Source organism: Lynx rufus, unplaced genomic scaffold (genome assembly GCF_022079265.1).
Source record: "Lynx rufus isolate CCGP_SWC_20201006 ecotype Redwood Valley unplaced genomic scaffold, mLynRuf1.p SCAF_50, whole genome shotgun sequence".
Classification (NCBI taxonomy): Eukaryota; Metazoa; Chordata; class Mammalia; order Carnivora; family Felidae; genus Lynx; species Lynx rufus.
The window spans coordinates 899,182-926,211 of record NW_025814868.1 but is presented as its reverse complement, the minus strand read 5'-3'; the positions used below and the strand labels follow the sequence as shown (position 1 = coordinate 926,211).

General features: G+C 67.9%; 1 protein-coding gene across 1 annotated transcript; it reads right to left on the bottom strand.

The window, feature by feature from the left end:
* Positions 1-3: 3 nt before the first annotated feature.
* Positions 4-26,816, bottom strand: MUC5AC (mucin 5AC, oligomeric mucus/gel-forming). The gene is given in 54 exon segments (XM_047100577.1): positions 4-310; positions 664-802; positions 920-983; positions 1,200-1,319; positions 1,603-1,701; positions 1,786-1,908; positions 2,237-2,274; positions 2,486-2,587; positions 3,627-3,730; positions 3,838-3,928; positions 4,294-4,472; positions 4,717-4,924; positions 5,399-5,582; positions 5,678-5,928; positions 6,102-6,276; positions 6,705-6,910; positions 7,161-7,651; positions 9,932-10,296; positions 10,474-11,491; positions 11,553-12,223; positions 12,295-12,360; positions 12,362-12,723; positions 12,726-13,232; positions 13,838-14,026; positions 14,121-14,164; positions 14,530-14,692; positions 14,890-15,018; positions 15,546-15,702; positions 15,922-16,161; positions 16,824-17,003; positions 17,118-17,231; positions 17,338-17,476; positions 17,554-17,705; positions 17,891-17,991; positions 18,287-18,339; positions 18,421-18,676; positions 18,870-18,996; positions 19,213-19,307; positions 19,628-19,792; positions 19,878-20,015; positions 20,092-20,161; positions 20,962-21,072; positions 21,279-21,417; positions 21,683-21,824; positions 21,827-21,915; positions 22,194-22,402; positions 22,511-22,620; positions 23,352-23,442; positions 23,801-23,915; positions 24,188-24,449; positions 24,663-24,722; positions 25,283-25,342; positions 26,436-26,443; positions 26,737-26,816. Coding segments are annotated over 54 exon segments (9,858 nt in total).
* Positions 26,817-27,030: the final 214 nt, after the last annotated feature.

Here is a 27,030-nt window from a genome sequence, read left to right as displayed (position 1 = left end):
CCCTTATCGCTGGGTCCTGGAGGGAGGTGGCCGGGAGCTCCGAGGACTGCTGGACCCCCTCCTCCAGCCCGTGTGCCCCGTCTCCTGGCTCTGCTCCTCGTCACTCTGCAAGGGCCCCGACTCCTTCGAATGGCTTAGGTTGCCGCGGGGGCCGCACTGCTGTCCCACACAGCCGCACTCCTTCACCAGGGTGTAGCCGAAGGTTCGGCTGGAGCCGTCCTTGCAGCGCAGGGTCACTGTCGTCGGCGACACTCGCAGCTCCCTGCAGCAGCTGCAGTTCCGCTCTATGGTGTTGGCCTCCAGCGAGTACCTGTGGGCAGGGCCCGCTCAGCACCCGGTGCCACGCCCGGAGCCCCCCGCAGGCCCTGGGGCCCCACGTGCCCATCCCGGGCTCTCCCGGCGGACTCCGGGCCGGCAGCGTGCCACCGCTGACCTGTGGGCACGCCGCCAAGGGGGCCACTGTGTCCGCGGCCTCAGTAGTAAACAGAACAGCCTGATTCCATCGGCCTCCGAAGGCCTGGCCCCAGCCACCACCCCCCCGCACCCCCCGCAGCATCAGGACCCCACCGCCTGCCCCCCCACCCCCGTCCTGCCTTCCCCTCCGGCCCGGGCGCCCGGCACAGCCAGTCCTGGGGACGCTGCCCTGAGGAAACTGGTCTCTGCCTGGCGGAGTCGGGGCTCACGTACTTGGCACTGCTGTCCCCGCAGTTGCCCTGGCAGTAGGCCACCCTCGTGGGCCGCGGGGACCTGCAATCTCCATGCACGATGACCTCACGCTTGTAGTATACCGCACAGGCCGACTCTGCGGGCGACACGGGAGGCGGGGGCGCGGCTCAGGCCTGGATGGCTCCCCGGCCCCCCCCATCCCCCCACCCCCAGTGGGCAGGATCGACCACCCCCCGCAGACGCTCGCACTCACGGTTCCGAGGTTGGGGCGGGGGACAGGCGAGACAGCAGCCGTCCTCGCTCAGCTGGGCCTGGGCCTGTGCCGACAGAGGGGCTGCTTGAGCGCCGGAGCGGCCGGCCCGGAAGCAGGGGGTCACACGGCAGTGGACAGTGCCCCACGCAGGCAGGGGGCGCCCCTGTGGGTGCTGCAGGGGGCCCTCCGCGCCTCCCCGCCCCCACCCCGGGCGAATCTTGCCGTGGCCTCCCGTGGGCCCGCAGCGTGCCAGGCGGGGCCGTGTGTCCCCGGAGCTCACCGCAGGGCAGTTGAGTGGGGGACACGCCTTCTTCCTGGTCACCACCACGAGCCCGTCCCGGTGCTTCTCACACTCGTGGGTCACACACGGGTTCGTGGGGTCTGGCCAGGACTGGCCGGGCTGCGAGGAAGAGGCACCAGCAGGGTGAGCGGGCAGGGGAGGTCCGTCTGCCCGTCTACGTGTCTGCCCCCCAGCCTGTGGGCTTCCGGAGCCCCCCTCTGCCCGGGGGCCCCGGTGCACCAGACCCTGCCGTCCCTGTGCGCCTCACAGCTGCTCTGTCCAGGCCGGGGTGAGGCCCGGCCTGCCTGGGGCTCCTGCGAGGGGCGTGCTGGCTCTGTCCCTCCCGGGACTCACCCCCCGGCCCTGGGCCCCCCCCCAGCCGGGCCCTGCAGCCACGACTCACGTAGAAGATGCGGGTGGAACTGTCACTGGCGTTCACGACACAGGCCTGCTGCACACACAGGCCACAGCACTGCCCACTCTGCTCCTGATACTCGAAGCCCTGCAGGGAGGGGTGGATAGGGCGGGGTGAAAATGGAGCCCGAGCCCGGGCGCTGGCTTTCCCGGGGTGGACGCAGGCACTCACCGCGGGGCAGTGGGTGTTGCAAATCTGGGTCTCACAGCTGATGACGACCGTGTCCAACTGGGGACTGCTGGACACCTCACACCTGCACGTTTCGCACAGACTGGAGGAGACCACGGAGCCGGGCTGGGGAGGGTCAGGGTGGCCAGTGTTGGCGAGCTCAGACCGGGCCCCGGGCCCCTGCCTTCCCGGCCACCCCTGCTCCAGGCCCGGCCCCCCCCCCCCCGCCAGGCAGACCGGTCCCCCTGGGTGACTCTGGGTGGGCGAGGGGGAGCCCCAGGCCCTTGCCTCCGTGGGCAGTGGTCCCCGGAGAGCTCACGGCTGCCTTGCGGCCACCCGAGCCAGCAGGGGTCCTGGCCCAGGCTCGGGAGGAGACCGCAGGGGCAGGGGCAGGGGCGGAGAGCGCTCAGGGTCCCGTGTGCCCCGGGGGTCCGGACCTCCATCTGCTCCTTACCCGGTACAAGGTTCCGTTAACGCTGCAGACGTCCCAGCCTGTGCAAGAGGAGAACAGCCTCACGGAGCCACCCTGACCTCCCGCCCTCCCGCCACCCTGTCCGCACGGGCAGTCGCCCGGCCCCGGGGTCCCCGGCCGCGGTGGTCCAGCCGTGGCTTCATCCAGCTTTACCCCGAGCCACGGAGAACCCCGAGAGAGGCTGCCCCCCCCGCCGCAGCGCGCAGCGCAGCCCGGAGAAAAGACACTCACTGCAGTTCTGGCTGGGGCAGCAGGCCCCCTCCGTATAGGTCACGACCGGGTGGGAGCCCTCGGGACAGGCCACGGGCTTGGGGCAGTAGCTGGTGTCACAGGCTGCAGTGGGCAGGACGGAGGTGCTCGGGGGCCTGTGTCCGGCTCTGCGCCAGCTCCCACCCCCACCCGGGGGTGATCCCCAGGGGTCTTCGGGAGCGCCGGCCACCCGGTGGGCAGGTGGTGGGTCCCCCAGGTGCCAGCGTCCCCCCAAGTGCCGGCGCCACGGCACCCTCGTGGGCAGGCGCCCCTGTGCTTTCGGCCGAAGCCGACCCGGAAGGCATGGGGCGGGGGGGGCAGCAGCCCGGACTCACCGCAGTTGTACTGGGGGCAGCACTGGCCGGCCTGCGGGGCTGCAGGCACAGGCACGAAGCCGGGCAGGGGGCAGGCTGGGGGCAGGGGGCAGGGCTGCCTGTGACAGCTCATTGTCAGCGTGCTGCTCTCACAGGTGCACCGCTGGCAGTCCACGCTGATGGTGTGGCCGGGCTGCAGGAGGAGGCACGTGTGAGCCCAGGGCTGTGGGGTCAGTCACCTGCCTGTCCAGGCACGGCTGCAGCCAGACCAGGTGGTTCTGGGAGCCCACCGACGAGGGCCAGCGGGGGAACCCGGGGGAAGGGGGCCTCGAGAGTGCAGGGCGGTGGCCGCAGGGGCGGGAGATGGGGTGGGAGGTGCCATGTGGGTGACCTCACGGTGTCCAAGTGGAGCCGGAGGACAGGGCAGGGCCACCCCCGGGGTTGGGCACCCCCACGTAGAAGCCTCCCAGATCTTGCCGGAGAAGCCTGGGCCCCTCCCTGCCCCTCATCTGAAACTCTGGCGCCGAGAGGAAGCCCTGCCCCACCCCCAGCATGGCGCACTCACCTCCACAGCCTCCCCGTGGGGGCCCAGGCACCCTGGAGGGAGAGAGAGTGAGGTCAGCGGTGGGCGGCAGCAGCCCCCAGCCCTTCGGGGGCAGGAGCCACGTCGGGGGGCCCCCGGGCCCTGGCTGGGAAGTGCAGATCTGGGAGGGCGGTTGGTCCTGGCACTCGCTCGGGCGGAAGGTGCACCTGCCAGCCCCAAGCCCCACGCCCGCCCCCACCCGCCACCCCCCACCGTGGGGACGTACTGTGGCAGTCCGCAGGCACGCAGACTGGAGAGCTCATGCTGAAATGCGTCATGTTCTCTGGACAGAAGCAGCCTTCTGTGATGGGGACAGTGTCCTGAAGAGCCCTGTAGGGACAGCAGAGGGCCGGCCTGGTCCCTGTGCTCTCCAGGGCAGGGGAAGGCCGGGCCGGGGTCCCCGGGGGTGGGTCTAGGAGGGAGAGGCGGGTGCATACACGAGGCTGGTGTTGTTGTCACTCCCATAGCAGTATGAGGGCTTGGACGGGCCACACGGCAGGTACACCTTGTCAGCAGGGCAGGTGAACGCTGTGAGGAGGGAGAGGACACCTGAGGCCGAGGGCCCCGGCCCCGAGCCAACTCATCCCCAGGCATCCGCCGGGGGGGCTCTGCAGCCCGGGAGCGGGGCCCCGCCGGCCCCACCCCTGCGTGCACGGCCCTGCCACCCCTGTGCTCTAGGCCCTGAGTCCCCAATCTGGGTGCTCCTCCCTTCTTTCCAGGAGCCGAGTGCAGTCTGCCCTGGGGTCAACCATCCCCCCTCCCCCTCCCCCTCTTCCCCCAGCTCCTCCCCGCTCCTCCCCACCCCCCCACCCCGCTCCAGGAAGTCCAGCCACTGGTCGTCCGGCCCCTGGCCACACGCTGGCACCGGCCGATGCCGCTCGGAGGACACTCACAGCACGTGTGGTTGGTGTGGCGCCTCCAGTCGATGCACACGCCTCGGGAGGCGCAGAGGGACGCATACAGCTCCAGGCTAGAGCACAGCACGTTGGAGTCGTTCAGGTGGCAGTGGTCGAAGGTGCAGCCTTGGTAGAATGCCAGCGGGGGGATCAGAGGGTGGCACAGCTCGAAGACCCTGCGGCCGGGAGCACCGGGTCGTGGGGCAGCTCGGGCCTGCCCGGGTCTGCGTGCCCCGGGGAGGGCGGCCGGCGGCTGCCCCACGGCTCTTTCTGTCTCGAGGTCTCCCCTGGGCTGGAAAGCCAGGTGGCGCCCGGGGTCATGACGCAGGCCCGGACCCACGGCCAGCCCTGGCGGACCCACAGCGACCCTCTTCCCCCCGGGGGGCCCCCGTAGGCCCACTCTGCGCCCCCACATCTCACTCGCTCAGAATCAGCTGGCAGATCGGCGAAGGCAGGCAGGGGGCGGGCGAGGGCGTGGGCCCGACTGCAGTGGGCTTCGGGGGTGGCCCGTGGCAGGGCGGCTGGTGGGGCGTCGTCACCTTCCAGTGGCCGGACATATCAGAGCAGGAGGGCACCACGGTGCCCCCGGGGAGACGGCACTCATCCTTCTTGTCATTGGTGCAGGTGCCTGGGGCCAGGGAGGCGGGGGAGGCTGACTGGGGCCAGTAGAGCACCCCCCCCACCACCACCTGCCCGAGCGCGCAGCGTCCCCGAGCTGGGGGTGGGGCCCTGGCGCTCAGCGCGGCACTCGATGGCCTGGCTGAGAGACCTGAGCCTTTGAGCTTCCAACACGCCCCCCACTGAGACACCGGGCAGTCCCCCTGGGGGACGGGCAGGTGCGAGCCTCAGGTGTAGGGCACACGGCCAGGCCCCCTGCCCCGCGAGCTGCTGACCCGCGCCCGCTGGGAGCCGCTGGAAAGCAGAACCGCCTACAGGCTCGGTGCCCTGAGGCAGTTTCGGCCCCGGCCGGCCGAGAATGGGTCCTCCGGGGTGGGGGGGACTCGGCCAAGGCGACCCTTCCCGCACCAGGCGCTCCCAGCTACAGGCACGGAGCGGAGAAAGGGCCCGGCGTGGGCAGAGCCCGGCGGGGACAGGCGCTCACCGCACTGCCCCTCGGTGTTGTTGGCGAACTTGCTGAAAGGCAGCTCCACCGAGAAGATGAGGCCGGAGAACATGACCTGGACGCCGAGCTCGGGGATGGTCAGGTACATCTTGATGCCGATCTGGGAGACGCTCACGCCGTCCTTCTGGAAGCCGGGCTTGACCACTTTGTCGTTGAAGATGATCTAGACACACGCGGCGGGCCAAGGAGAGGAGCGAATGAGGGGCGCCCCTGGCCGGCCCCGGTCCGCGTGGGGCTGCCCGGGGCGGGGCTCCCCACCTCGTTGGTCATCACCCCGAGCACGGGCTTGTGGGTCAGCACGACGCGGTCCTGCCGGTACTCGACGATGATGGACTGCGGGCAGGAGAGCCCGTCCTCCGCCCCGCAGAAGTAGTTGTCGATGAGCACGCGGAAGTGGCCGTACACGGGTAGGATCTGCTGCACCAGCACGTACGTGCAGTTGTCCAGGAACGTGTAGTAGGTGCCGTCGAAGGTGATGTAGTGGGGGTCGCCCCAGCCGCTGCACACACCTGCGGGCACGCGGCGGCCTTACGCGGGGCCCCCTCCCACCCCCGCCCCACGGGCTCTGGGGCTCAGGCAGGATTCCACCCGGCACCGTCCGTCCCCTGCCCTGCCGTCCGGAAGGCCTTCCCGGTGTCTAACCCAGGTCCCTCCCTCCCCCTCAGCCTGGCCCCCGGCTCACACTGGCACCGGTAGTGCGGGCAGCAGCTGTCGGGGTCGACCACCTTCACGGGCGGGTAGCCGTTGGCACACACCGGCCGCTGCACCTGCGGGCACGGCCGCGGCTGCAGGGTGATGACACCGTTGCCCTCGCAGGTGGCCTGAGAGCAGTTGGGCATGGCCCAGGTCTCGCCTTTCTGTGGAGGAAAGACCTCAGGCTTGTGGCGCCGGGCTCCCCTGAGAGAGGAGCCGCGGGAGGGGACCGGGCTGGCGAGGGGGGCTCTCTGGGGGGCGGAGGTGGTCCCCCGCCACCCTGTTCCTCACACGTGGCCTCCACTCCCGGAGCTCCGCCCGACCCTACACGCCCTCCCTGGCTGCCCGGCGCCCCCCAGAGCCTGGACCACCCACTTGGGTGCCCGGTCGTCCGCAGCCAGCTGAGCCTCCACCCCAGGCCACGCGCTCCCGGCTGCCGGGCCGGGACCCGTCCCCGGCAGTGACCAGAACCGGCCACTTCCCCGCCTGCCTGCTTCGGCCCGAGGCCACGGACTTTCCCACTCAGCCGAGCTGCAAAGACGCTGAGGGTCCCTGCGCCAGCCTGTGCGGTGGGCGGGGAGGGGGGAGTTACCTTTCTTGGGGGGACCGCGTTTGGGCACCCCTGCGCGGTGACGGGCGCGGAGGCTGAAGGGGAGGACCCGGCCGGGGAGGTGGTTGGGACGGGAGGTGTTGTGCCGCTGGCACAGGTGTAGTGCGTCCTGACCACGTGGCAGTCCAGGCTGCACGTGGCATAATAGCAGTGGCCGTCGAGGTCGGTCCGGTTGTAAATGATGGATCCTGGCAGACAAGGGGACAGGCGGGTGTCAGCGGGGCCATGCTGGGGGGCGGGGAGAGGCACAGCGCGGACTGGCCCCTGCAGGGTGGCGGTCCGCCCCGAGGGCTGACCCGGTAGGAGGCCCTCCTGCCCAGAAACGAACGGGATGAATCCTAGAGGACGGCTCACTGCCGCCTCGGGGACAACACGTGGCTCAGTCACGGGGACAAAGGACCCCTCCCTCTCCCTCACAGTGGCCGGGGCAGCACACACCTGCGCGGTAGAACTTGTCAGACACGCTGCAGTAACATGTCGTGGTGGACACCACGGAGGTCGGTTCTGGAGGGGACGAGGGCTTGGTGGATGGAGTCGCGTAAGGCGTCACAGAAGTACGAGGGCAGTGCTCCGGGGGCTCACAGCACAGCACGCGGACCTCGTAGTTGCACATCCCGACCTCGCCACTCTGGTCCCGGTTCCGGCACATCAGGTCCTTGCTGATGTTGCACTCTACCACCTGGCCCAGCGTCTCGATGCTGACCTCGGGGTGGCTCTCGACCCGGCACTCCAGCCGCGTGATGTACTCGGGCCGGCGACAGATTTTCCCTCCCCTTCTGACGATGTTGCCGAGGGTGTCCGCGTCTCCTCCGTGGGGCCCCGGGGACGGGAAGTCCACGTCGAACCACTTGGTCCACCTGCACTGTGGCTGGCAGGGGATGGTCACGGGTGTGAAGTGGGTTGTTTCAGTTTTGAGAACAGGGCTTGTGCTCATTGTAGGACCAGAGGTTGTGCTGCGTTTGGGCTCAGAGGTTGGGCTGGTTTTTGTCACCGAGGTTGGGCTGGTTTCTGTCACCGAGGTTGGCCTGGTTTCTGTCACCGAGGTTGGCCTGGTCTCTGTCACCGAGGTTGGGCTGGTCTCTGTCACCGAGGTTGAGCTGGTCTCTGTCACCGAGGTTGGGCTGGTTTCTGTCACTGAAGTTGGCCTGGTTTCTGTCACTGAGATTGAGCTGGTTTCCGTCACCAAGGTTGAGCTGGTTTCCATCACCGAGGTCGAGCTGGTTTCTGTCACCGAGGTTGGGCTGGTCTCTGTCACCGAGGTTGGCCTGGTTTTTGTCACCGAGGTTGGCCTGGTTTCTGTCACCGAGGTTGGCCTGGTTTCTGTCACCGAGGTTGAGCTGGTTTCTGTCACCGAGGTTGGGCTGGTCTCTGTCACCGAGGTTGAGCTGGTTTCTGTCACCGAGGTTGGCCTGGTTTTTGTCACCGAGGTTGGCCTGGTTTCTGTCACCGAGGTTGGCCTGGTTTCTGTCACCGAGGTTGAGCTGGTCTCTGTCACCGAGGTTGGGCTGGTTTCTGTCACTGAGGTTGGGCTGGTTTCTGTCACCGAGGTTGGCCTGGTTTTTGTCACCGAGGTTGGGCTGGTTTCTGTCACCGAGGTTGAGCTGGTCTCTGTCACCGAGGTTGGGCTGGTTTCTGTCACTGAGGTTGGGCTGGTTTCTGTCACCGAGGTTGGCCTGGTTTTTGTCACCGAGGTTGGGCTGGTTTCTGTCACCGAGGTTGAGCTGGTCTCTGTCACCGAGGTTGGGCTGGTTTCTGTCACTGAGGTTGGGCTGGTTTCTGTCACCGAGGTTGGCCTGGTTTTTGTCACCGAGGTTGAGCTGGTTTCCATCACTGAGGTCGAGCTGGTTTCTGTCACCGAGGTTGGGCTGGTCTCTGTCACTGAGGTTGGCCTGGTTTTTGTCACCGAGGTTGGCCTGGTTTCTGTCACCAAGGTTGGCCTGGTTTCTGTCACCGAGGTTGAGCTGGTTTCTGTCACCGAGGTTGGGCTGGTCTCTGTCACCAAGGTTGAGCTGGTTTCTGTCACCGAGGTTGGCCTGGTTTTTGTCACCGAGGTTGGGCTGGTTTCTGTCACCGAGGTTGGCCTGGTTTCTGTCACCGAGGTTGAGCTGGTCTCTGTCACCGAGGTTGGGCTGGTTTCTGTCACTGAGGTTGGGCTGGTTTCTGTCACCGAGGTTGGCCTGGTTTTTGTCACCGAGGTTGGGCTGGTCTCTGTCACCGAGGTTGGGCTGGTCTCTGTCACCGAGGTTGGCCTGGTTTTTGTCACTGAGGTTGAGCTGGTTTCTGTCACCGAGGTTGGGCTGGTCTCTGTCACCGAGGTTGAGCTGGTCTCTGTCACCGAGGTTGGGCTGGTTTCTGTCACCGAAGTTGGCCTGGTTTCTGTCACTGAGATTGAGCTGGTTTCTGTCACCAAGGTTGAACTGGTTTCTGTCACCGAGGTCGAGCTGGTTTCTGTCACCGAGGTTGGGCTGGTCTCTGTCACCGAGGTTGAGCTGGTTTCTGTCACCGAGGTTGGCCTGGTTTTTGTCACCGAGGTTGGGCTGGTTTCTGTCACCGAGGTTGAGCTGGTTTTTGTCACCGAGGTTGGCCTGGTTTCTGTCACCAAGGTTGAGCTGGTTTCTGTCACCGAGGTTGGCCTGGTTTTTGTCACCGAGGTTGGGCTGGTTTCTGTCACCGAGGTTGGGCTGGTTTTTGTCACCGAGGTTGGGCTGGTTTCTGTCACCGAGGTTGGCCTGGTTTCTGTCACCGAGGTTGAGCTGGTCTCTGTCACCGAGGTTGGGCTGGTCTCTGTCACCGAGGTTGAGCTGGTTTCTGTCACCGAGGTTGGCCTGGTTTTTGTCACCGAGGTTGGGCTGGTTTCTGTCACCGAGGTTGGCCTGGTTTCTGTCACCGAGGTTGAGCTGGTCTCTGTCACCGAGGTTGGGCTGGTCTCTGTCACTGAGGTTGAGCTGGTTTCTGTCACCGAGGTTGGCCTGGTTTTTGTCACCGAGGTTGGGCTGGTTTCTGTCACTGAGGTTGGCCTGGTTTCTGTCACCGAGGTTGAGCTGGTCTCTGTCACCGAGGTTGAGCTGGTCTCTGTCACCGAGGTTGAGCTGGTTTCTGTCACCAAGGTTGGCCTGGTTTCTGTCACCGAGGTTGGGCTGGTCTCTGTCACCAAGGTTGAGCTGGTTTCTGTCACCGAGGTTGAGCTGGTTTCTGTCACCGAAGTTGGCCTGGTTTCTGTCACGGAGATTGAGCTGGTTTCTGTCACCGAGGTTGGGCTGGTCTCTGTCACCGAGGTTGAGCTGGTTTCTGTCACCGAGGTTGGCCTGGTTTTTGTCACCGAGGTTGGGCTGGTTTCTGTCACCGAGGTTGAGCTGGTCTCTGTCACCGAGGTTGGGCTGGTTTCTGTCACTGAGGTTGAGCTGGTCTCTGTCACTGAGGTTGGGCTGGTCTCTGTCACCGAGGTCGAGCTGGTTTCTGTCACTGAGGTTGGCCTGGTTTCTGTCACCGAGGTTGGGCTGGTTTCTGTCACCGAGGTTTGGCTGGTTTCTGTCACTGAGGTTGGCCTGGTTTCTGTCACCGAGGTTGAGCTGGTCTCTGTCACCGAGGTTGACCTGGTTTCTGTCACCGAGGTTGGGCTGGTCTCTGTCACCGAGGTTGGGCTGGTCTCTGTCACCAAGGTTGAGCTGGTCTCTGTCACCGAGGTTGGCCTGGTTTCTGTTACGGAGGTTGAGCTGGTCTCTGTCACCAAGGTTGAGCTGGTTTCTGTCACCGAGGTTGGGCTGGTTTTCGGCACGGAGGTTGAACTGGTTTCTGTCACCGAGGTTGGGCTGGTTTTCGGCATGGAGGTTGAGCTGGATGTCACCAGGTGGGAGGTGGTTTCAGTTAGCCTGGTGGTGCTAATGCTTGAAGTGTGAGGTACTCCGACAGTTTTGTGGGTAGAGCAGTACTCCGGGGGCTCACAGCACAGCACGCGGACCTCGTAGTTGAGGCACATCCCGACGTCGCCACCCTGGTCCCGGTTCCGGCACACCAGGCCCTTGCTGACATTGCACTCTACCACCTGGCCCAGCGTCTCGATGCTGACCTCGGGGTGGCTCTCGGCCCGGCACTCCAGCCGCGTGATGTACTCGGGCCGGCGACAGATTTTCTCTCCCCTTCTGACGATGTTGCCGAAGGTTTCCGCATCTCCTCCGTGAGGCCCAGGGGATGGGAAGTCCACGTCGAACCACTTGGTCCACGTGCACTGTGGCTGGCAGGGGATGGTCACGGCTGGGGAGACTGAGTGTGTGCCGGTTGTGATGCTGGTTGTGGGGTGTGCGTGCACGGAGCTGGCGGTGCTGTGCCGTGTGGGAGACGAGGGGATTCCGGTGGTCCAGGTAAGCTGTGTCTGGGTCCCGGGTTCCTCTCGGGTGGAATACGTGGTCTGAGACGTCACAGGGTGTGTGGTGCTTCTGCACACATCCACCAGCTCGCAGCACTCGATCCGGATTTCGTAGTTATAACAGATCGGCGGCAACTGGTTCCTGTTGAGGCATAACAGCCCCAGGCTCTTGTCACAGATCAAGTCCTGCCCCAGCTCCTCCAGTGGGATGTTTGGGAAGAACTGTGCCCTACACTCCACGTTGCTGGGCTTTTCACAGAATTTATGTCCTTTGGCTCTCAAGTCATGAAAAGTGTCGAAATCTCCACCGTTTATGCCAGGACCAGGGTAGCTGCTGTCGAACCATTGGGTCCAGTTGCACAACTTTTGTAAACAAGGTTCAGGTGTCGTTGAAACTGGCATTGGCCTCGAGGTCAACAGAGTGTTTTTCACAGTTGTAGTGGTCCCTGGGACAGGTGTAGGGGTACTTGGGACGGGAGTAGAGGTACTCGGGGTGGTCGTAGTGGTCCCTGGGACAGGTGTAGGGGTACTTGGGGTAGGTGTAGGGGTACTCGGGGTGGTTGTAGTGGTCCCTGGGATAGGAGTAGAGGTACTCGGGGTGGTTGTAGTGGTCCCTGGGATGGGAGTAGAGGTACTCGGGGTGGTTGTAGTGGTCCCTGGGATGGGAGTAGAGGTACTCTGGGTGGTTGTAGTGGTCCCTGGGATGGGAGTAGAGGTACTCGGGGTGGTTGTAGTGGTCCCTGGGATGGGAGTAGAGGTACTCGGGGTGGTCGTAGTGGTCCCTGGGACGGGTGTAGAGGTACTCGGGGTGGTCGTAGTGGTCCCTGGGATGGGAGTAGAGGTACTCGGGGTGGTCGTAGTGGTCCCTGGGACGGGAGTAGAGGTACTCGGGGTGGTCGTAGTGGTCCCTGGGACGGGAGTAGAGGTACTCGGGGTGGTCGTAGTGGTCCCTGGGACGGGAGTAGAGGTACTCGGGGTGGTCGTAGTGGTCCCTGGGACGGGAGTAGAGGTACTCGGGGTGGTCGTAGTGGTCCCTGGGACGGGAGTAGAGGTACTCGGGGTGGTCGTAGTGGTCCCTGGGACGGGAGTAGAGGTACTCGGGGTGGTCGTAGTGGTCCCTGGGACGGGAGTAGAGGTACTCGGGGTGGTCGTAGTGGTCCCTGGGACGGGAGTAGAGGTACTCGGGGTGGTCGTAGTGGTCCCTGGGACGGGAGTAGAGGTACTCGGGGTGGTCGTAGTGGTCCCTGGGACGGGAGTAGAGGTACTCGGGGTGGTCGTAGTGGTCCCTGGGACGGGAGTAGAGGTACTCGGGGTGGTCGTAGTGGTCCCTGGGACGGGTGTAGACGTACTCGGGGTGGTCGTAGTGGTCCCTGGGACAGGTGTAGACGTACTCGGGGTGGTCGTAGTGGTCCCTGGGACAGGAGTAGAGGTACTCGGGGTGGTCGTAGTGGTCCCTGGGACAGGAGTAGAGGTACTCGGGGTGGTCGTAGTGGTCCCTGGGACAGGAGTAGGGGTACTCGGGGTGGTCGTAGTGGTCCCTGGGACAGGTGTAGGGGTACTCGGGGTGGTTGTAGTGGTCCCTGGGACAGGTGTAGACGTACTCGGGGTGGTTGTAGTGGTCCCTGGGACAGGTGTAGACGTACTCAGGGTGGTTGTGCTCGTCCCTGGGACAGGTGTGGTGGTCTGGGTTTGACCGCCAGTGGTAGGGCAGGTACGGGGGAAACAGCACTGGACCCTGATCTGGTAGTTGTGGCAAAGCCCCGAAGCCTGCTTGCGGTTGTAACAGGTCAGGCCCCGCGCTGGGCTGCACTCCACGTGCTGCCCCAGGACCTGGATCGGTACCTCGGGGGCGTCCTCAGCCCGACACTCCACCCTCTTCGGCGTCGGGCAGACCTGGTACCCGTGGGCACGGAGGTTCTCCAGCGTGTCGAAGTCACCGCTGTTGATGCCCCGTCCCGGGTGACTGACGTCCAGCCACGGTGACCACCGGCAATCTTCCCCACAGGCCTGGCGGGACCAGGGAGGGCTCGTCGGAGGACCGGAGGTCGTGCCCGGGGTGGAGGACGGGGCACCGCTCCGAGTGCTGGGCCGCACCGTGCTCTTGGCAGGGCTGTGGCACGTGTGGGCTGGACGTGTTGAGCTCACGACTGAGGGCAGAAGAGAAGGCGGGAGGGCTAAGTCTCTTAGGCTCCCCGAGGCACCCTGTCACCCCTTGTCCCTGTCCCCCCGGCGGTCAGCTGCCTTGCACGTCTCACCGTGTCAGTCTGCGTGACCGTCCCCCCCGTGACGGGAGCTTGGGAAACACAGGGACCGAGTTCCCGGGACACACCCGGCACAGGGCATGTGTGGAGCCCACAGCAGTTGAATAAATAGGTGAATCGATATCGTTTACACCCTGAGCAGAATTTGCACTCTTTCGGGAAGGTCCGCTAGGGCTCTAAGGACGACCCCCTTAAGAGGGAGAGGAGCTGGGCTACCTGACCCTCGGTGTGGCCTAAGACAGGCAGGTGGCAATGGTGGGGCAAGGACTCCCCAGGGGTGCTCCCGGTGGCCCTTCCCTCCAAAGGCCTGCCTGAGGTCCCCTGTCAGAGCCCTACCCCGTGCCAGGGGCCCCGGCCCTGACGGCACAGCTGAGGACGCCGGTCCCGCCCGGCACACTGGACGAGCGGGCCCTTCCTGGCTGCAGAGATGACGAGTGTCCGGCCCCCGGTCCCCTCCTGGATTCCCGGCACGAGGGGCGGCCCCGCCTTACCGAGCGGGGGTGTGGAGAAGGAGAAGGTGGTTGGTGGCGTGGGGGTGGTGGGGCCGCAGGGGTAGACCCTCCTGTCGATGGTGCCGTTGGCCGAGCAGCGGGCGGAGATGCAGCCCCCCGTGCCGTCGGTCGTGTGGTAGATGACGTCCCCCGGGCGGAAGCGCCGCCCGTCATAGGTGCAGACACAGGCTGTGAGGAGGAGGGGGTGCCGGGCACGTGAGGGGCGGGGGGGCGGGCGGGGACCTGGAGACCCCAGACCCGAGGAAGGCCGCCGGCCGCTCACCCTCAGTGTCGTAGGCGCACTGCACCCCGCTCTCGCTGCAGACGCTGGCGACGGGAGGAAGAAGGTGAGTCTGGGGGCGAGGGCATCGCCGCGGTGCCGGAGCCGGCCCTCAGCCCCAGCCGCTGGGCACGGAGGCCGAGGTCGCGCCCTCTCAGGGAGCCCCTTCCAGTCAGTGACCACTGGGGGCCGGCGTCGCTCCCTGCTGACCGCCCGACGGCCACTTCCCGTTCGGGGCATCTGCTCCGGCGGCCTTGGGGCGGCCTCGGGGCGGCCTCGTGACTCGGCGTCACCCCCTCCCGCTCCTCTCCCCTCCCCTCAACGCCTCAGGCTGCGGCCCCCCGTCTGTCCCGCAGGGCGAGGGTCGAACCCCACACGCTCCAGCTGCTTGCCCCTCTGGTCAAGGACTCACCAGGACTGGCAGTTCCTGTCAGACGGCACCATCTCCCCCGGCCGGTATGACTTGCCTTGGACGCGGCAGGGCGGCGGCGGGGGGGGCGTGGGGCACATGGCCACACACTGCATCTGGTCCTCGTCGAAGATGGGGGCTTCTGGCGGGCACTTGGGGTAGCAGCCTGCAGCCCAGAGAGGCCTGAGTCCCAGCCGACCGCCTGCCCGACCGCCCCACCCCCACCACCTTGGCTCAGTCCCCAGCTCGAGGCCGCACCCACAGCGGCACCTCCAGGGGTTGGGACCCCAGGGCCCCAGGACAGACCCCGCCATGACCCCAGGACCCCAGGCGGCCCCTCTGGCCAGCAGGGCAGCAGCGCACCTTCCAGGCCCGGCAGGTCGGTCAGGCAGCGGCCGCTCGGGTTCCGGCAGGTCCTCATGCAGGGCGGGCCACACGGCTGGTAGTGCCACTCGCACTGGCCCTCGCGGTTGTAGTAGTCGCAGAACAAGGCTGCAGGTGAGGGGGCCGACTCAGCGGGCCGGCTCCGGCCAGAGCGAGCCACCAGCGGCCCCAGGCGGGGCGCCGCCCTGGCAACGACGGCCTCCAGGGCCACCCGGCGGCCGGCCGGGCTCCCCCTGCACCCCGACCTTCGACCAAGCCCCGTCCCTCCCCTGTGCCTCCCGCATGGGGCCTCGGGGGGTGTGGGCCCCAAATGCCCGTGACCGGACGCAGCCGCGGGTCCCCCGGCTCCTCGGGGGTGCCGCCTGCCAGGGTGGGGGACCCCGGCCGGAGCGGCTGCCCACTACGCTCCCCTCCGGCCAGGTTCTAAGCGGGCGGGGTCGGGGAGCAGGGCTCTACTGACCCCTCTGGGTTCCGGAACATTCTCCCGTCTGTCCATCGGTGACACCCCTCCCCATTTCACGTTCCTTTCCGACACCCGCCGTCCCCCTCCGCGGGCGACCAGCCTTAACCGCGCAGTGTGTCCCTCCCTGGGGTGGGGGCCCGCCCTGCCCCGACGACACATCCCGTGAACTCACGGCAGATGTCCGGGGTCCGCCAGGACACGCACACGCCCACGTCGTGGCAGGCCTGGGCGTAGGCGGCCACGGCCGTGCAGAGACACTCACAGTCGCCCCCGGAGTCACAGGCACACGCGTCGCCCACGCAGGCCTCATAGTACTTGGCGGGCTCCACCTGGCGGGGGAGAGAGGCTTCGGATTCAGGGCCGGATTCCCCGGGGCTGCTGGGGTCAGGCCCGGGGTGTGGCCGGACCTGGGCCGTCTCCCCCGCCGCTCAGGGACAGCAGATTCGTGGTCCCGCGGGGCGGACCGCGGGCTGGTCCAAAAGGTGGAAGGCGATGCCAGCCCCACTTCTGTCCCTTCCTCCCCAGGCGCCCCGGGAGCACCCACATACGTGGGCGTGGCAGGCGGCGAAGGTGGCGCTGTTGAGGACACTGCACTGCTTCTGGGCCCAGGACTTGCGGTGCGGGTTGGCGGCGCAGGCGTCCCTGGGGGCCGGGGCGTCGGCGCAGGACGGGGAGAATTTCCAGCTGTTGCCAAACTCCAGGGCGTTGCCCACCACGGACTGGCTCCGCGTGGTGAAGTCATTGACGGCGTTGTCGTCAAAGTTCCCGCACAGCCCGCAGACCCGGCCCTGCACACGAGGGGGCTCAGGACACAGGCTGCAAGGGCCAGAGCCCCTGTCCCTGCCTCCTGTGCCCCCGTTCCTTTCCCCCCGGGGCTGCATGTCCCCAGGACACCTTGGGGGGGAGGGTAGCGCTGTGCCTCCGGGCACGGCCCCACTTAGCGCTCGGGGCCACGGGGGTGTCCCTCCTGTAGGAAAGAGGTCCCCCAAAGACTGGCTCAGATCACCGGGGACCCGTGAGCATGGCGTCATGTGGAAATAGGGCCTCCGCAGGTGGAGGTCCAGCGAGCACGGACGCATCCTGGCTGAGGACACAGGGCCTGGTGTCCTCGTAGGACTGGGACATTTGGGCACAGACACACAGGGCAAAGACAGCAACGTGAGGTTGCAGGCAGAGGTCGGCGCGTCGCCTGGGGCCCCAGAAGCCGGAGGAGGCCGGGGGGATCCTCCCCCCGAGCATCCAGGGGCGCGTCCTGGGACCGCAGCCTGGAGGGACCTTCAGCTCTGGGAGAAGGAGCCACAGCGCGCAGTGGACACAGGCGGACCTCCTACCTGCCGCCTCCCTCGAGGCCCGCCGGCTGAATCCCTCCTCTGTCCGTCTGTGTGTGTCCCCCACCCCACAGCCGTCCCAGCCGGCCCTCGGTCTGGGCCGTCCGGGGGTGGGGGCCCACCTTGAACTCGGGGCTGAGTTTGAGGAAGATGCTGGTCTTCCTGTCCCACAGCAGCACCAGGCCGACCTCGGTGTCCACCACCAGGTAGATGCCCATCTGGCGGATGGAGTAGGGGGCCTCCTGCCCCACGCCCTTCTGGATCACCTCCACTTTGCCGCCACTCAGCTTCAGCTCGTAGCTCTGCGGGGGGGGGGGGGGGGGAAGCGGTCCCTTAGGCCCGTCCCCACTCACCTTCCAAGAGTTCCCCGGGGCCTCTGAGCGGCTGCCCCCGTTCCCACCCGGCCCCCCACTCACCCCCAGGAAGAGCTTGAGGTCCTTGGAGCAGGTGACGCCCGTGGTCCCGCAGGGGACGTTCTCCGTGACGACTCGGAAGGTCCCGTTGGCAGTGCTGTTCCCACCACAGTGGTCCTGGGGACAGGTGGAGGCCGACGCGGCAGTTGGGGTGGGGGGGTGGGGGCTGGGACGGCCTGGGCAGCTTGCAGGGGGCGGGGGGCGGGGGGCGGGGACCGTGTACCTGAAGCAGTGTGTACGCGCAGTCGCCGCTGAAGCTGTAGCTCCGCCCATCGAAGGTGATGTAGTGGCCGTCCCCATACACCGTGCAGGTGGCCAGGCAGGGCTCACGTGTGCACTGCCACATCCTGCTTTTACAGGTGCTGAGGGAGGGCGGGGGGGACAGTCAGGCCGAAGCGGGGCCGGCCCGGCCGGGGTGGGGTCCCGGGGCCCCGCCTACCAAGTGTTGCAGCCCACCCGGACGGTCTGGCCGGGCAGGTAGCTGGCCTCGTCGTGCACGCAGGGACAGTCCTCCACGGCGACACAGCCGCCTTCACCGTCGGCCACCAGCCCGTCGGGGCACACGCAGCCGGGCTCGCACCGGGGGCTGTACTGTGGGGCACAACACACAGGTCAGGGGGCCGGGGGTGACGGCGGAGGTGACAGCAGAGGGCCCCCCCGCCACGGCCTGCAGGGGGCCCGGACAGCGTTCGGGCAGGGGTCTTCCTGGGCCCAGCCTGAGAGGGCCACGCGGCGGGTGCCCACGAGGGGTCCCTGGGGGCGTGGGGAACACTCACACACTCCATGTCCAAGGTGAGGCAGCTCTTCTGACAGCCGGCCCCGGCGGCCCCCGGCGTGGCATTGCGACAGTCGACGTAGACCATGGGCGGGGTGCAGACTGGGGAGGCAGGGGCCGTTGAGGGGCCCCCAGCCGCCACCCGCCAGGCTGGCTCTGAGAGTTTCCCAGCAGCCGGGGGTGTGCCGCCCCGAGGCCTGACCGGCCGGGTGCTGCGTGGGCGCGAGAGTGAGGCCTGCTCCCACCCCCTCGCCACCCCCTCCCCGAGCCCGGAGGGCACAGACCAGGCCTGACGCAGAAACGTGTCAGCCCCCCGCCAGCCACGCTGACCCGGGCGCGTCCGCCCAGAAGCTTGGCGTGGAAACGAGAGCCCCTCCCTCCCGCTCTCAGGGCTCACCTGGGGCAGGGGTGTGGCCTCCGATGCAGCTCAGCAAGCCTTGCGTGCAAGTGCTGGGAGGAGAGGGCGGTCAGAGGGCCCCCCCCCCACCTCAGCCGCCCTGCTCCCCAGGCCCAGCCGGCAGGGGCTCTCACCAGATGGCCCCACGCTCGTGCAGCGACTCCCCGTTGGGGACCACGGAGCCCTCGTGGTAGCAGGGACAGCTGCTGGCCGGCACACACTTGCCCGCTTCGTCCATGAAGGTGCCTTGGGGGCAGGCGCAGCCGTCCACGGGGACAAAGCGGATGCCGCAGGTGACGTCCTCGTGACTCCGGGCCCGGCAGGTGGGCTGGCAGGAGCTGATGTGGTACTGGTAGGTCAGCGACTTCGGGCAGGTGGCCACGGGCTTCGCTGCAGGATGCCGGGAAGGGGGCGGCGCTCAGCGCAGGGCGGAGGTCGCCACCCGGTCCCCGGCCACCCCCCCGCGGCCCTGCCCACCCCGGGCCTGCTCCAGCCGCGGGGTCCCCGGCCAGCACGGGAGCCCCAAGCAGGGAGAGCCACGGAGCGTGTATTCCTGCACCGGGGGACCCTCGGGGACACTCACCGCACACGCCGTCCCTCCAGCCTCTGAGCAGCACCCCCTTGGCGGCACAGGCGCGCACGTAGGAGGACAGGGCCGCACACAGACAGTCCTCGCTCTTCTGACAGTTGCACGTGTCGAACATGCAGTTCTGGGGACGGGGCCGTGGTCACCCACACTCAGCGAGCATCCCCACGCTGCCCCCCGCCTCCTCTGGGGCCCCTCCTCGAGCTGGTGCCGGGGGCCCCCACACCCCCGGCAGACCCCCTCCAGGTGGGAGCTGGAAGGACTACGGCCCCTGATCTCCGTAGCCGGCGGAGCCGGGCTAGCCCGGGCCAGAGGGGACGGGCCAGGGGGAGGCCGTTACCGAGTGGTAAGTGCCGGGGCTCACGGCAGCGTGGCACTGGGCGAAGGGGCCGTGGGGGTCCTTCAGTCGGGAGCACCAATGCTGAGCGTACTTCTCTGTGGACGGAGGAGCGGGGAGGTCAGCTGGGGTCACACAGAAGCGCCTTCCGCAGAGGACGGCGCCCGGAGCGGGCAGGCTCCTGGCTCCTTCCGAGCGCCCGTCTGTGGCCCACAGGCACACCGAGGGCCGCCTCCACCACCCCCACAACACCCTGTTCCTTTCCTTCCGGAAGTTACCACGGCCGCTGGGGAGTTTGCCTGTGAACCACCTGAATCGCTCCTTCGGGGCCGGAGTGGACCTCCGTGGCCAGGGGCGGCGGGGGGGGGGGGGGGTCACCGGCACGCAGGGGGCCCTGGGGCCCCATGGGTCCACGTACCGTTCTCCACGCTGAGGGAGCAGGGGTCCTCAAAGCTGTTCTTGACGTTGGGGCAGGCGGCCTGGGTCTTCCAGGTGTTGGCGAAGGCGGCGGCCGTGCCCTCCACCACGCCGCTGAGGGTCCGGAAGTCATCGGCCTGGTTCTGGTTGAAGTTCCCGCACAGGCCTGGGGCAGGGGGGCAGCATGAGGCCCCGAGAGCCCCAGCCGCCAAGGGCGGGCTCTGGCCCCCAGGGCAGGCGGCCCCTCTTACCGCAGGTCAGCCCGCGGAGCTCGGGCGCCAGCCTCAGGAACACCTGCATGGTGGGCACCAGCTGGACATCCAGCTGCAGACCCAGGTTGGTCTGGGCGATGATGAAGAAGGTTGAGGGTCTGAAGAGCGTGACGTTGGCTGTGGACACAGGGGACAAGGTCTCAGTGGGGTGTGAGCAGCGGCACCCTCAGGGGGCCAGGGCCGGCGCCCTCACCTGCTGAGACGGGCATCTGGGTGTAGATCTGGTTCACAAACACCTCCCCGCTGGCCTTGACCACGATGACCTGGGAGCAGTACACAGCAGGGTCAGGGCAAGTCGGGGCTCTGCCAGCGCCCCAAGTGGCCCCAGAGGCCCTGACGTGCCCCTCAGAGACCCCTGCCCGTGGAGGCCACAGGCTCCCACAAAGAGGGGCCGACGACCCCGTGCTCAGCTTGTCTGCGTGTCCTTCAAGGACTGCATTTTCTCAGTCACGTAAAAACACAAGTGACTTTATAAAATACGGACGTTGCCTTCAATGCACGAGCTACCGGACGTGCCCTGGTCCCTCCCTGAGCTGCTCCATCTGAGGACCGTCACTCAGAGATCTGTGGGGTGGGAGGGTCCCCGGGCCGTGCCCCCTGGCCACTCGCCGCCCACACGGGGATCGAGGGCTTGGGCAGAGGTCACTTGCCACGAGGGACACGGATTCCCCCCAACCCACGTCTGCTCTCACTATGCCCCCCCACCAGCCCCCACCCGGGTCTGCCCTCACCGTGTGCCCCCCCAGGCCCCCCGGATCTGCTCTCACCGTGTGCCCCCCCCAGGCCCTCCGGATCTGCTCTCACCGTGTGCCCCCCCCAGGCCCCCCGGATCTGCTCTCACCGTGTGCCCCCCCCAGGCCCTCCGGATCTGCTCTCACCGTGTGCCCCCCCCAGGCCCCCCGGATCTGCTCTCACCGTGTGCCCCCCCCAGGCCCCCCGGATCTGCTCTCACCGTGTGCCCCCCCCAGGCCCCCTGGATCTGCTCTCACCGTGTGCCCCCCCCAGGCCCCCTGGATCTGCTCTCACCGTGTGCCCCCCCCAGGCCCCCCGGATCTGCTCTCACCGTGTGCCCCCCGTCCAGGCTCAAGGTCAGGCTCTTGAGGCAAGTCTCACTGTCCGTCAGGCCGCACCTGCGCAACTCCGCCAGCACAGTGAAGGCGCTGCTGTCACAGGGCTGCAGACACGAGTGCTCACACTCTGCCCAGAGACCCCAGCCCCCTGCGTCCCCCCCCCCCCCCACCGCCTGGCTCCCTGTGGGGCTGGTACCAGGAGCCGGGGCATTTTCCCAGGGCGGCCTCAGAGGCAGCCGCTGCACGCAGCCCAGGCAGGGGCTCCCGTGTGACAGCCGCTCTGTCCCAGCGAGGACCCCGGGGCCCGTACCTTGGCCAACACGTAGCTGCAGTCTCCGTGCACTGTGTACTGCCTCTCGTCGAACGTGGAGAAGTGGGCGCCCCCCAGCACCGAGCAGGTGCCAGGACATGGCACCTCCTGGCAGCTCCACCGGCCGCTGGAGCAGGTGCTGGGTGCGGGTAGAGACCACGTGAGCGCGGCCCCGGGAGCACCCAGCCCCTCCCTCCTCACCGGCAGGTGGACAAGGGTCTTGCCCAGGCCTGCCCGCATCACTGCACAGCCCGGGGCCCCTCGGTGCCCGTGCGGAGAGCCACTGGCCAGTGCCCAGGGCCCCACGTGAGGGATGGCATCCAGCACTTGGGCCCTGGCCTCCGAGGGGCCATCCCAGGACGCGTCTGGGGTGACGGACAGGAGGGCAGGGGCCTGGGTCCTACCAGTTGGCACAGTCTGTGGAGTAGACAGCCCCCGGAGCATAGGTGGCCCCGTTGTACACGCAGGCGCACTGGGGTGCGGGGATGCAGCCCGTCTGGCCGATGTCGTCGAGCACCGTCCCTGCAGAAGCAGGCGGCCACCGCGTGAGCATGTGGAGGAGACCAGCCCTCTGCCCCAGGCTGCCCTGCCCTTCGGGGGCCCTTCAGATCCGGGGGTCCAGAACGCCTCTGTGATTCTCGGGGGGCAGGCGGGGGTGGGGGCCCCTCTCACCCTCGGGGCAGAAGCAGCCGGCCATGCAGTGGTCCTCGCAGAGCTGGGAGTGCTCCGGGTTGGAGCAGGTGTCCGCACAGGGCGAGCCGCACTCGCGGTACTGCATGTTGAGGGGGCACGTCTGGGCTGCAGGGCAGAGGACGGGGGCGGGGGGTGGCGGTGGTCACACCCTGCCCCCACCTCTGGACCGAGGCAGGGCAGCACGGTGACGGGGCTGGGGCCGGCCGGGGGCACTCACGGCACAGGTCGGGGCCGCGCCAGTCCAGGGGCCGCCCCCCGGCGTGGGCGCACTGGCGGGAGTACTCGGCGACCGTATGGCAGACGCAGCTGGTCAGCTCGGCGTGCTCGCACAGGCAGAGGTCTTGCCGGCAGGCCTGCACGTAGCTGCTGGCGTCCACCAGGGCGTTGCAGCCCCGGAAGGGCCAGCTGCTCAGGATCTCCTCACAGATGCCCTGGGGCCGAGCCGGGAGGCCGTGCTCAGTCCAGGCCCCGGACTCTCCTCTGGACTCACAGCCCACCCCCCCAGCCCGGCCCCCGCCGCCACTCCCTCCAGGACTTACGGTGCCCAGTGAGCAAGTCAGCGGGGGCACAGGTGCAGGGTCCTGACACTGCTCCGTGGGGCCGTGCAACTTCTGCAGATTCCCGAACTCGATGGGGGTCAGCTTGACACCTGCGGGGAGCGCAAGCCGTCCCCCAGGTTGCCCGCGGCGTCCCGGCTGCCCCTGCTCCCCCACCCACACCGCTGGGTTAGGCAGTGGCCACAAGGGACATTCAGGGTGTCTGAAGACTGGGGAAACAGCCAAGGCTCTGGGGCTCGCAGGCCGAGGGCGGAGGCCTATTGACTGAGGCTCTCCAAGCCCAGGGCCGGCCTGTAGTCCAGAGGGCTGGAGAGTGACCCCGACCTCCCCCCTGCCCCCCCCCCCCCACCAGCCAAGCCTGCGCTGGGCCTGCCGGGCCAGGGCCACCGGACGCATGGGCAGGCTCGTTCCCTCACGGCCAGAAGCATCTATGGGTGAGCCTTAAGTGGGGCTTCACGGGCCTGGCGAAGGGGACCTGGGGGCCGGGGACCCCGGCTCGTGCGGGTCCCACTTCTTGGCGGCGAAGTCTGGAGGCCCGAGCAACAGTGACGGGGCCTGACGGGAGGTGGGACTCTGGTCTCAGGTGAGGAGGGTGCGTGGTTACACATCCACTTCCCAGAGCAGCCGCGCCGAGCACAGGCCCCCAGATGTGCCTCCGGGCGCACGGCTGAGTGTGCGGGCAGGTGCGCCTGTGGGTGCTGGGATTGTGCAGGTGCGGGTGTGCGTGCACGTGCACACAAGTTGGAGACAAGGCGGCCTTCCAGGGAGCCCCGGGGAAGGGGCCCGGAGCAGACACATGGGACAGCCGTGGGGAGGGGCTCACCGTGGGAGAGGAACTCGTCGAAGACAGGCACACCGTTAAAGTCTCCACAGAGCCCGCAGGTCTGGTTCGAGTACTTGGCGTCCAGCTCCAGCTGGAAGGAGAGGGACACGTCAGCCACTGGCCCTGCCAGGGACGTCTCGGGACGGGAGGGACAGACAAGGTGTGGGACACTTCCAAGGAGGGGCTGTCAGGGACCGTGGACCAGCCCCCGGCCCCCACAATGCAGAGCAGGGCTCTCTGTCCTGGAGGAGACACCCCACTCACGCGGGGTCTCCATCGGGGGTGCAGATCCCAGCGCCCCCATAGCACCTTGGCTCCCTCCTCCCCCACCCTGTTGGGGACCTTCTCTGACCTCCCCACCCACCCTTGCCCGGAGCACTCTCTTCCCTCCCTGGGTAGCTGTTGGGCTGGAGACGCCCCCCCACCCCAGCCCTGGGCCCCGGCCTCACCAGGAGACTGTCGTCCTGGCTCCACATGAAGGCCAGGCCCAGCCTGGCCACCACCTTCAGGTAGCTGCTGCTGTGCTCGATGATGACACCAGACTGGCTAAAAGGCAGCTGGATTCTGCGGAGAGAGGGCGCGGCTGAGGCGGCGAGGGGCGCGCAGGGGGCAGCGCGGTCCCCTGCGGTCACGCGTGGGGCACGAGCACAGTGCCCGTGGACAGTGGCAGCAGGGGGAGTGGGGGAGACAAGGGAGTCTGCAGTCCTGGGGTCACAGGACCAGGAGGGGACCACTTCCAGGGGCAGGAAAAGAGCGCGGGGCCCCAGTGGGGGAGGGGCCATGGGCCCCCGTCTCGGGGACAAGCCTACGTCCCCCTCACAGCCCCCCAGACTCACGGGAGCCCGTTGACCTGGATGGAGCTCTTGGTCAACTCGATGACCATGCCATCCAGCTTCATGGTGACTCTGGCCAGCGTGGTGACATTGGACTCCAGGCCGCGGCGGACCTGGACGTTGAAGTCCTCGTAGGCGGCCCCGCAGTGCGCGGAGAGGACGTAGTTGCACAGGCCCGGGAAGCGGAAGACGTCCCCGTCGAAGGTCTTATAGTGGAAGTCGCCCCAGGTGCTGCACACCCGCCCGTTGTGCGCGGCGTTCAGAGCTGTGGGGAGCCAGGGCAGTCCTGAGGGGCGCCCCCGTGCCCCCAAGTCCAGCACACTGCTGCCCGAGGGCCGGGCGTCTGGGGAGGAGCCGCCTGGACCCAGACCCTCCTGGCGACCGGGGCCCTTTCCCAGCACTTCTCCCGGGTCCACCTGGGAAGCGGGACCCCACCCAGCTGCCCCCTCCCAGCCCGGCCTCACAGGCCCTCCCTCACCTCGAACCACTGGCGCCGTCCTCAGAGGGGGGAGGATGGTCACGCCGCGCAGCCGGTCGCCTGCGGGAGCAGGGGCAGGGTGACACAGCGCCCCCCACGCACATGGCTTCTGCTGGGCGTAGGCATCTCTGCCACCCACACAAGGCGACTGGAGGTGGCCTCTCCAAGGCCGTGGCCACAAGGCGCCCGGGGGGCCGGGCTGCACGTACACTCGAGCAGCAAAGCCTCCTCCAGCGACAGCCTCCGCCCTGCACCTCTGCCACGCCATCCCGAGGGGCCGGGAGCTCTCAGCCCTGCGCTGTGTTCACACCTGGGACTTTCTTATGCCCAGAATCTCAAAAGTCAACCTTGGGCGCAGAGGCCAGGCGTGGATGAGCCTCCCGTGGGCCCAGTGCCGGGAAATGCAGGCAGATTGTCTGGGCTTCAGGGCCACACACCCAGAGTGGCGGCACAGAAATACCAGGAGAGGCCACCCCACCAGCCCCCACCCCCAGGCCACGCGGACGCATACGTGGATGAAATATCAGGGGTTACGGGGAGACAGCAGGATGTCGCCGTGAGCTCAGCAGGCCCCTGGCCCCGAGTGGGGCAGCCCTGACGGGGGTGGGGGGCCGACTCACCAGCGGGCCCCTGGGTGACAGGAAGGAGGTCCAGGTACTCGTGGCCATGTTCCACAGAGCCTACGGAGGAAGAGAGGGATGGGCGGGCAGAAGGGGCCAGAACAGGAGGGGGTTCTCTCTGTGCAGGGCTGGGGACGCTGGGAGGGTCTCTGTCCACACCGTCCACACCAGGTCCGGGCTGAGCCACGATCCTCTCTGAGCATTACCTCAGCCTGGCTCCCCGAGCCCTCGAGGGGGGGGTCCCCTGGCCCTGACAGGGTGTCCCCGGGAGCCTTGCGTTCACTGAGTATCTCCCCACTCCGCACAGCGGCCCGTGGAGGGTCCAACAGTAAAGCCAGCGGTCTGGAGGACAACTTGGAACAGACTGGGGAGTGTGGAGCTGAGTGGGGTGGGGCTGCACCGTAGAGGGTGTGCTCAGGGCCACCGCACGGGGGGGTGGCTCAGCACGGGGGTGCACAGGGCAGGGGAGCTGAGGGCTGGCCGTGTCGGCCCCGAGGCTGCCCCAAGAACCTGGCGCGGCTTGGAAGGCCGATCTCTGAGGCCCTCAGAGGCCACGCCAGTGTGGCAGGAGGGGCCTGCCCCTGCAGGGGCCAGCTGCCCTCACCGGTAGGGACTGGCCCCGCACACGGCGGCAAGAGCCAAGGACTGAAGTGTATGGGCCACACGGGGCGCCGTGGCATGGTCCCCTCTGTGCTGAGTGCCTCGGGAACACGGGCCCCTGGCCCCTCCTGCACACTGCCACCCCGCGCCCGGCCAGAACCCAGCTGGCCCCTGGGAAGTGGAGGTGCAGACCTGGGGGGAGGGGGCCGCAGAGGGTCTGTGAGTCCCTCCCCCCCACCGCCAGCATCCTCTCTGTGTGGACCTCACTATCACACCCTCGGCCCAAGGCTGAGGCTCCCGGAAAGCCCCCATAAGGCCCAGATGGGGAAAATGAGCGGGTAAACTGGGGGTGCATGGGGAGGGGGACCCAGGGATAGGAGGGCCGCTCCTCCAGGCTGGCCCAGGGGCCTGAGAACCCGCTCAGCCCAGGGCCTGGGGGTGGGGGGGCGGGCAGAGGCAGTGACCAGCAGGGCAACACGGGTGGAGGAGTGAGTGGGCTGCAGGCCGCTGCCAGGGAAGGCAGGCGGGGGGCTCAGAGACGCTGGGTTCCTGCTTCCTCGCCTCAGGGGAGCAGCCCAGCCTCAGAGGCCCCACCCCCAACGTGGACCCCCCGCAGTCCCCGAGGGTTCCTCCCCAACCCCACCAGCCGGGACACCCGCAAGACGGCTCAGGGCCCGGGGCCGGGGGCCAGGCTGCCAGGGGCCAGGCTGCCGGGGGCCACTCACGGCCACGCTCCACCCGCCCAGAGGCCCGGTCAAGGCGTCTGGGCGGCCTGCTGCCCTCCCGGCATGTGGGGGAAGCACCGGGATGCCAGGCCACGGCCAGGGCCAGCCTGGGAGAGCCGGTGAGTGGGCGCCTCACCTGTGTGCTGGGCCCAGGCCAGGGTGAGAGCCAGGGCCCAGAGCGGGGCCAGCTTCCTGCGGCCAACACCCATCCTGCAGAGGGAGGGGAGAAGTCCCCGGGGGCGGCCTCTGAGGAAGAGCCCTAGTGGCCGGGAGCTTTTTGTAGCCTCAGAGCTGGCTCCGGTCCCCGTGGCTCCACGTGGGTGGGCGGGGCGGGCCTGCCGTTCCCCTCACCCAGGTAAACAGTGGGCACTCGCCCGGGGCTGGCCAGCAGCCGGAGACGGGCAGAGATGGGCGTGGCCGCCG